At 42.1% G+C, this 9,770-nt stretch overlaps 1 protein-coding gene across 1 annotated transcript in view; it reads left to right on the forward strand.

The window, feature by feature from the left end:
• Positions 1 to 248: 248 nt before the first annotated feature.
• The window catches only part of CAB39L (calcium binding protein 39-like), a 47,988-nt gene continuing 38,466 nt past the window's right edge, over positions 249 to 9,770 (forward strand). Inside the window, exons 1-2 of the mRNA XM_009319954.1 lie at positions 249 to 633; positions 9,491 to 9,639. Coding sequence (XP_009318229.1) covers positions 9,538 to 9,639 — 102 coding nt within the window. The 5' untranslated portion in view covers positions 249 to 633; positions 9,491 to 9,537. The remainder of the gene's footprint in view (positions 634 to 9,490; positions 9,640 to 9,770) is intronic.

The following is a 9,770-nucleotide window of genomic DNA, read 5'->3' on the forward strand; positions in this document are numbered from 1 at the left end:
CCAGCAGCCTCCGCCACGTGATGGTGCGAGGACCCGTCAGTGATGCGTCCCCTACACCGACAGACTTCAGAGGGGCATGGAAACTTACAGAAGTGATGTGAAATCGTCACATCTCCTCCCTTAACCCTGGAGAAATCTCTCGGCAGAGCGATCGCTTCTTCCTTTGCTTTTCTATGCGTTCCTCTGACGTGGAGTTGGGGGTGTGTGTGAGCCTGTGAGCAAGACGAGCGAGGGAGGGCAGTGGGGAAAAATGCACACCCAGCCACAGAGCTAGTCAGAGCAGGAACAGCGAGGAGCCGGAGCGAGGCCGGGAGTCTGGCGACAGGCAGTGGGGAGTGGAAATTTACAGCTGCTTGTGAGCGCCTGTGCATGTTCAAGAGATCCTTTCTGCTAACGCTTTTCCAGAGGCCGACGGTCACTCGGCAGAAGAAGAGCGGGAGGCCGAGTCGTGGGATCCCTTGCCTCTGCCACGTGTCGATAATCGGCAAGGGGGGAATAAAGCGGAATTAAATGGAAGATAACTGAAGGCGGCTGCTGGCGGCGTGGGCTGCAGGGAGGCGGCAGAGCTGTCTTCAGCACCTGGCCATGGGGCTGCGCAGGGCTGCCTAGGAGCCCCCCACCTTTCCGCACGCAGTAAGTGTCAGCCGAGATGATGTCCTCTGAGTGACAGAAAGTTAAGTGATTTAATAAAACTTTTCTTTTTCCAGTTAACACCAGCCTTTTCGTAATAAACCGCTTGCCTGCTTGTTCTCAATAGTTACGCTGTTAGCTTTTTATAGCTTTGTAAACTGTGTTACCAGGAGTGGCTTTTTAAAGCAGGCAACCCTAAACAATACTCCTCCTGTTACATAAGGCGCTGGCTCTGCGACCAAGTGCTCCGTGTCCATGGAATATCTCTGGAAATGGCTTTATTTACAGTGCGGTTTCCAAAAATAAAATATCTGCAATATATCATTTCTCTTGCTCCTCTCCGCTGACTGCCTGCAGCTGCGGACTGGCTCTTGAGATGCAGAGGAATGAGAGCGTGGCCACTTGCATAAGACATTGGGAAATGGTTAGAGATGAAGGGAAGATGAGCGCACGTGTGAACTGTCACAAGAAATGGCATGTGTAAATTAACCATCTTGTTATTTATAGTCAATAGGTCTCATTAACCTGAAATGCTAATTCCGTGGAACGGGCTATTCGTGAAGTTGTTATCAGGCAGAACTTTCATTGAGCTTAAGGAAAGTTTTTTGTCTGAGCAAAGACTCTTTCTTGGACTAATATTAGTAGTAAAGTGAAATTACTGCTATAGCAAATTATTTTAATGTTTTATGAAGCTATTGAAAGTAACACAGCAGGCTTGCTAAGGACATGGTCTAGTGAATGCTGTGTAGAGAGGTAACTTTCAGTAATATTGAACAAAAAGCAAAAATAGTATTCATGTTCCTCACTAATGGTTTTAGAGGAAGTCCTATTCCCTCCTGACTGCTGCCTGTGTTATTTAAATTATATTACCAGTTTCCATTATTTCTACAGTTATTATTACTACTAGAAATGGAAGTTTAACTTGGTTTCCCTTAAGTAAATGAGAAGCTGTTAAGGGCTGTTCTGTTAGAATTGTGTGTACTTCAGAGACATTAGTTAAGAGACCTCTTTCTGCATGACTGAGCTTGTGGGAGTTTTGCTATGGACTACAGTTAGGCATGGAATTGAATTCTTAATCTTTTAGGTTTGAAAAACCTCCATGGTGACAAATGGAAATGGGGAGCTCAAATATTCTTGACTCATCAATCCTGCAAATTTGGTGGCTGTAAAACCGCTGGTTTCTTATCTTTCTAGTTTTATTCAACATAAGGTAATAACCTACTACTTCTAGCTAGTTCGTTAGCATCAGTGGGAGAGCCCGTGTAACCCTGTGGTACAGAGATGACTTATGCAGGTGTGAGTACAGTGCCACAGGACGCCACTTCTGCATGGCTTTAGAACCTGAATGTTACCTGGCATTGCAGTGTGCCAATGCTGGTTTGTAATAAATATTTTATAATAATAATAGATGTGGTAGCACAGGACTTGCTGCAATAAAAGGACACTAGGCAGCAAAGTCAAACACTCAAAAGGCTCCTAACTTGAAGTCTGGCATTTATCTGTGCCAATGTAGTCTGTTCTCTGTACCCTACTCAGGATACTTTCATTAAGTTTGTATCATCACACATTTTCACCCCCTTTCCCATCATCACTGCCTCATTCTGGGTTTGGCTGGTGAACACCTGAGCTGTAGCATCTGCTCCAGCAGCCCTGTCTCTCTACCCTTCTTTCATCCCCTTCTTCCCCTGTTGTGCTGGTACAGCTCTTTGTAAGACTTTGGGGAGAACTGGACTGGAAACCAGTGTGACCTTTTTTTCCCCACCAGGTTATTTTTTGTTAACCTGGGTCGGTTCCCTGACCTGGCTCACCACGACACCCTGCAAACAGCTGCACCACTCCAACAGAGGCTGCAGGGATGTGAGTAGATGGGGAGCAGGATGGCACTGTCACGGAACAAAGCGTTTATCAAACTGTGGCCTCAGTGACCAGATAGCTGTTCGGTGTTTTGTTTTATTCCCCGTGTTTGCTGAGAGACTGTATAGACTTTTTGGTTTTTATTGAACGGGCATTCAAGAACTCAATTAAAAATAGAATTATTAATTTCTTTGAGTGCTTCCATAGAGCTACACCACAGCACTTGAGTGGAGCATCACCACGAATGCCTTCAGTTTCATAACAGTATTGAACAATTATGTGATATTATTGTTCTCATTCTGTAGAGGTGATCAGATTAAGGTCGGAGCTGCCTACTTATTTTCCATGTCTGATCTTCAGGGTGCTTGCCATCTGCTAAAAAAAAAAACATTTGTGGCGATGGTAGGCATTACTGCGATGTTATGTGTGTTCAGATGAAGTTTCAGCCAGTATTCACCTTCATTCCAGGTAACGCAACAAGTAGCCAACAGCAAGGCTTATGATGAGTAAATTCTTGAGTTTTTGGAATAATTTTGTTGCCAAGCAGAGATGGCATTCATTCACCCTAACCATAAAACTGTCCTCTCCTGTTAATCTTTTGTCTCATTTGCAATGTACCTTCCAAAATCTGCAACTTGTTAAGGATTTGCAGAGAAATTACTTGTTGTGTAGCCCTGATTCCTTTTGCATATCGAATGAAATGTGGGTTGTGTGAGGGGGCTGCATGAGGGAGGACGGATTGGACTTCTCCAGGTGATCATCACACATGGGGGCTTCCATCCCCTGGTTTGAGTACGTGACTCTGTAATTGTAAAAACTTTCCCAAATATGGCAGGAGGGAGAAATGAGGAGGGAATAAAGCGTCTCTTCCATTATGTAGAGACTGAATTAGGCAAAATGATGAAGAAAGTGTGCTAATTCAGGCCCCAAATATATGGGTCCTAGGTGCACTGGGGTGAATGGAAAATGAAGGTCTTTTTTTCCATTCAAGAAACTCTTACCCAATATGAGTTATTGAAATGTTTTGATTCTGATCAAGAAGTCGACGAAGGTTAAGAACTAAGACAAGACGGATGTCTGATACTTGAAGGGGAGGAAATTGTTTCGCTCATTCATTTTTGAAGAGCAGATGGCTTGTCCGGAGGAACATCTGTGAAGAGCGCATGGATGGGCTCACGCGCTCTCTCCCATTCTTGCCTTCGTGGGCAGGAGGAAGTGTTTGTTACCGAGCTGCTTAACTGAGTCACTTCATAGTGGGATGGGCCGGTGAGTAGAGTGATGTTGCTGCCTGCATTTTTCCTTCATCGTGCTTACAAGCTCAGTTGCGCTGTAATCTTTTGAGAAAGTATATGATTAAGAGCAAGGAAACTGGGGAGAGTGCCTATAAACAGAACTAGATCTCTTACTGTACTTTGTAGTTGTATTAAAGACCTCAAGTTGCACTAATTTTTTTTAGTGCATTCCCTTTATGAGCACATAAACTGGCAGAAGAGATATTTTGAAGACTGATAAAGCATAGACTTTGGTGTCAAATGATCTAGGTTTCATTCCTGACACAGCCACTGATTTTTTTTATGTGGCCTTGGGTAAGTATTCTAATCTGTCTGTGCTTCAGCTTCTCCCTTTGCAGAGGGAGCAGAGTAACAGCAGGTATATAGGTTTTTTTGGAAGTGTGTTTTCCATCTTGGTTAAATGTTTGCAGAGTTGGTGGCCTCTGAGGGAAGGCATGCCCTGAGTATGAAGGGATGTTACGTTACCTTTGACAGGCTACTGAATACCCTAAAACTCACGTCTTGTAAACCTAGTCCACCTCTGGATTCAACTCACTGCTTTAGTCTGTGTGATGGGTTTGTTTTGTTTTTTTTCTGACTTGAACAGAAACAGCCAAACATTTAGAAAGTGGTGCTTTAAAATTGCCTTTTGGTGTTTCTGTCACTTACGTAAAATAAAATCAGTGCCCTTTTTTTCTCCCAAACAAACATGGAATTATTTCCCTGAAAGTATTTTAGTAAAAGTAGGGCTCATAAAATGTGCTGGACTCTCCAGCTCTGGTGGCTGAAACGTCCTGTTCATACTGATGGCAACAGCAGGCTTTGGAAACCACCGTTCCTCCTACAGCGCTGCCGGTGCATTTTCCACATGAGCAGGAGAGACAACCTCCGAGGCCGAGAGAATCGGTCCGGTGAGATACAGCTGTTTCTTTCCTCAGTCTCATAAGCTCCTCACAAGAGCACCGGTGAAATAACGTCATCACAACTAAATGTTTCAGAAGTTGGCTGGTCCCCCGTTACTAATTTAGGAGTGTCCACAATGCATTTCTGATGTTATAAAAACATATGTTGAATAACCATTAGATGGAAAAAGTTTTCCTAGAAAGTAGGAAAGAAAGAGGCTCATTCAGCCCTGTCCCTTGCTGCCAGACAGCAGTGTCAAAAATTTATGAACAGATGCTCTGTAGTGTGCCTGGTAGAGTAGGTAATTTCAAAATCTCAAAGCTCCAATGGTTGGAAACCTTTACATTTTCAGCTTAAGTTTATTCATCGGTGGTTTATAGCCATTTGTTTCTGCATAAATAAAGTGTTATTGTTATTTGAGCTGAAATAACTTCTTCAGCATCCCTGTATTTTTATTCGAAGCTTACCAAGGCAAGCAGCTTTAGCCTCCTAGACATGCTGGTCTTCCCATTTTTCTGGCCAGCCTAGGGTCCTTCTCTGCACCAGCTCTAATCTCTGTTGATTTTACTTGACTGCAGGTGTTCAGGATTGTGTACAATGTTCCATCTGAAGCTCCATCAAAACTTTGTACAAAGACATGAATACCTTTGTATTTCTACTGGCAATTACTTTCTTAATTCATCACAGATTTGTGTCTCTTTCTCCTGTCTGTAAAATACAGGTGTAGTCACCAGGTGTCTATCATTTCTTATGGCAAGTCCTCAGCTTGAAGCGGGTATTCAGAGAATCACAGAATGATTTGGGTTGGAATAGACCTCTAAAGGTCATCTAGTCCAACCCCCTGCCATGGGGGAGAGGGGTTGGATCTAGATCTAGATCTTCAACTAGATCAGGTTGCTCAGAGCCCCGTCCAACCTGACCTTGAATGTTTCTAGGGATGGGGCATCTACAAACTCTCTGTCTCTTCTGCCATTCAGCATTATCTGATACTTTCTACTCTCAATTTTTATCCCATTTTTATTATCTCAGTCCTTGAGGCAATCTAGTTTCTCAGGTAATGATATTCCAGTTCTCTTCTGTGTTGCTAATATCTTCCTATTTTGAGTTACCACATTTTTTGGGTAGGCTCTTAATTCCTATGCCTCTCTAAATACGATCCTGTCCCCAAATTGCTCTCACCTTCTCAGACAATCAGTCTCCCTTTACATGATAATTTTCCTTCAACTAGTTTATTTTCTACTATACCCAATTTAGTGTATTTCCATGTTAGATGCATGGGTTCTACTGTGTTTTCTCTGTCTAAAAATATATTCATAAGGGATTGTAGTATGAGCTACCTTTGGTAAGCCTGTGTTGCATTCTTTTCAGTTGTCATTCATCTTTGTATTTCAGTTATTTTTAGACTGGTTTCTTGAGAAAACAAAGCTTATGTGGTCACACTGTCCATCTCTCATCCTACTTCTCTTCCCATGGTAACTTTTGAACTTACTAGCCAATTTCAAGCAACCTTGACAGAGGGCTAGATGCCTGGAGAATATCGAGTTCCAAAAAGTGGACTGAAAATAAGTGATGAAAGGAATAGGGAATTTAAACCAAATTAGTGCCTCTACTGGAGAGAAGACCTTCCAAGTAAAGCTTAGAGAGCAGAAAGCTGATACAAGGAGGAGGACAGGGCAGAAATGCCCAGCTGTGTTAAGAGCTTTAGCAAGAGCTCATGCTTTTTTTGATGCTGGAGAATCCAGTCATGGGGAGCAAAGCTGGAGGAGAGGAGTCCTTGTTTTGCCATGTGCCTTATGGAGTAGCCAGGCATAAGTCTGTGGAGTACAACTCCCAAATCTCAGTGAAGTGACTTTGCCCCCGTTTGCTTCTACCTGTAATTGTGAATAGCACATGCCCCCTAGGAGATTCCTGCATGGAGAAGCTAAAGGGACCAGAACCTGCAGCTGCCAGGTATATTCTGAAGTGATGGATCATCTTTTGCCAGCTGCTGATGGGTTAAATACTGTCCTGAAAAGGGGTAAATCCAAAAACGTTCTTCGATGCACATCTGGGGTTCTTCCGCTTTTTCTCTCTGTCTGCCTCCGCTTGCATACAGGGGATGCTTTGCTTTGCGTGTAAGTGATAAATGAAGTGAAGCAGAGACTTGGCTCTGTTCAGCAGAGGGATGAACTAAAAAGTCTCTTGAGTCCCTTCCTGTCCTATTATCAGTGATTTCGCTTTTGCGATTAGGACACTGGTAGGGTATGAAGTGAAGAGAAATGGTATTTTATCACTGAGCAGTGCTGTGGTGACTTGGTGGTGAGACTGGAACTACACAGTGGAAAAGTGCTAGCCTGACTGTTGGAGTTTTATGGCAAAATTAGTGATTATTTAAATACAGACACCATACTCTAGACAGCTATGTAAGTTACTTTTTGGGAGGAAAATGTGTTTCTAATTTATAGTCAACATTTCACTTAGAAATATGGACTTCATTTTTTTAAAATCTCAGAACCTCTAGCTCATGAGTAGTTCAATTTAAAAATCAAATTATCTCCCCCTTTGCTTTTCCTTGTGTGGAGACTTCTAGAAGGGGAAGCTGAAGGGATGGCTTCAGCAATCTGAATAAACCTGCCCCACCTTAGATGAAAATACTTCTTTTCTGAAATGCAACGTGCCTGCTAAGCTCCTGCTCTCAGACTCTCTCTCTCTTGCATCCTCACATCCTCATGCCGTGTCTTCACGGATAATAAAAACATGTAGAATCAAGTCCTTCTCAAAGTGTGTTGTGAATTATTAATCTTCTAATTGCAGCACGTGCGGGATTACGGGGTGCTTGGCGCTTGCTAGCAGCGTTTAAACAAATTTATTGTATAATACTGGCATCCCAGTCTTTTCCAGTGCTTGTAATGTAGCTGAACATGCCCAAATGAGTTAGTCGTTAGCATACTCAATCTTCAGTCATGCACGTTATCAGGTTGAGGTGTGACTCTGCTCTGTTGCTAGTTGGATGGTGCTGCCAAAGCTTGCAGTTGTGAGCTCCGTGGGAGCAGGACTCCGCAGTTAAGAGCTCAGCCAAGGAGTGAGGGTTACGTAGCCAAAACTGCAGAAATAAAAATGAGTTTGAACTGAACCATGAGGAGCTTGAAAATGGAAATCCGAAAGTGGTGAGCTTTCAGATGTTGAACATGAAAATGTTCCTGTAAAACTGACCTAGCAACAAATGAGAAGCTGTATACAAATTCACCTACTCTGGACACTATAAAGGAACTTTTGGTTTAAATAAGACATTTAAAAATATTTCCTGTGTGTCATAGAAACTGTTCTTGTAAAGATAATCTGCAAAAATATTTTGAAATGTTTTTAATAAGATGTTAGGACAGAGTCTGTACAGGTTTTTTTTTTTAATTTTTTTAAAGTACTCCTCTATGGTTTGAATTTTGTACTCGGCTGTTTTATATGGTTGCTATTTATAGTTGTAATAGAATGTATATCTAATCTGGGTATTAATTCCATAGGATATTTGGGGATTAGTAACACATGGATGTATGGCACAAATGGGCTCATACTTCCTGATGGACTCTGTAGTGTGTCAGTAGTAACAACGAAGCGTGACAGGAGTGGGTTCTTTGGGACCACTGGGTTTTCTTCATTATCCTGTGTGTATTGTGCTCATTTAATTCTCTCCTTTAAAACCTCTTGTATAAAGCTTTTTTTAAATTGTAAAAGTTGAAGAAGAATAAGGAGATTGAAGTGGCTTTTGTATATATTTATGTTTTCACAACTAATCTTGCAAATGTGTGAGGGGAGGGACAGTGATGGTTGTCTTTTGTTGTGGAAAGAGATGAAAGTTTGAGATTATTTTTGTCTTTTTTTTTTTTAACCTCTTCTTCGTTATTGTACAAACTGGAGTGCAGTCCAGAATGGTGCTGTGCTCTCCCTGGAAAGTGGTACTGCCTTAACCAGAGCGTATTTCTATCTGTAGTCTGTCCATTGATTTCAGTAGATCTTTGTATCAGACCCTCAGCAAAACCCATGGGAATTCACAACTTAATGCTATGTAGGATCAGAAACTAAGCTACTTGGTTTCTTTCATGTATAAATACAGTGATGTGATATTTGCCTTTCTAACCATACAGAGGAAGAATGTTTTAAATTAAACAAACCCATTTTCATTAAAATGCTCAGTCTTTCATTTAAATGTCATGAAAACATTTGTGTCCGTATTTGGGCCTGATCCTCTGTTCCTTATTTAATTCAGGCTATGTTTTACGCAAGTGAGATCTGACCCACAGATTCTTGAAGTCTGTCAGGCTTAGGGGGTAGCTTCAACTGCTTCTTCTCGAGAAGCTTTAGGCTGAAAAAGAAAAGCAGCTGAAGAAGGAGGAGCAATGGTGGAGAAGCTGGGACCTTATCTTGTGATACTCTAAACAAAGGACGCTTTTGGTACGCTGGTGTCTACTGTTAGTTATCTGCATTGCGATGAAACTGGTGAAGTTTGGCAGAAACCCCTATCAGAAATCTAGTGGAGCCTGCCAGATACGCAGTGTCCAAAAAACGTTGGACATAGGCATAGACTCGCTGGAGCGCTGACCTGTCGGTCAGGGGCTTTAGGAAGCATCCAGCTCCTGCGCAGGTGCCAAGTAGTTGCTTTCCGTGTGCTAATGGTCGCTTGTGAATCATGGATGAACTTGCAGTAACTGTATGTGAGAACTTTTACTGCTTTACTGAGTAGCTGAAGCAAAATATAGTGCCTGAGGCATAACCTTTTCTTGTTCATAATGTCTTTGTGTGTTTTTATTGCATTTTCGTATAAACCTTAAAAGCTATTTTTGTTTCTCGTTTGATTTAAGGCAGTCCTCTTCTATCCTGAAGGAAGAAATCCAGGTGAAGAAAAACCATGCCTTTGTTTAGTAAATCGCACAAAAATCCTGCTGAGATTGTGAAAATTCTGAAAGAAAACATGGCCATATTGGAAAAACAAGAAAAAAAGACAGACAAGGTATGAGGCAATGTTGTAGAAGACCGATAAGGTTTTTATGCCGGGGAAACAGTAGAATAAAGGGAATAAAATTGTGTTTGCTCACTGCCCTGGTTCTGCAAGTGCTTGCGCATGTAAGTAGCTTTGTGTTT

The sequence above is a fragment of the Pygoscelis adeliae genome, unplaced genomic scaffold, assembly GCF_000699105.1.
Source record: "Pygoscelis adeliae isolate BGI_AS28 unplaced genomic scaffold, ASM69910v1 Scaffold32, whole genome shotgun sequence".
Lineage (NCBI taxonomy): Eukaryota > Metazoa > Chordata > Aves > Sphenisciformes > Spheniscidae > Pygoscelis > Pygoscelis adeliae.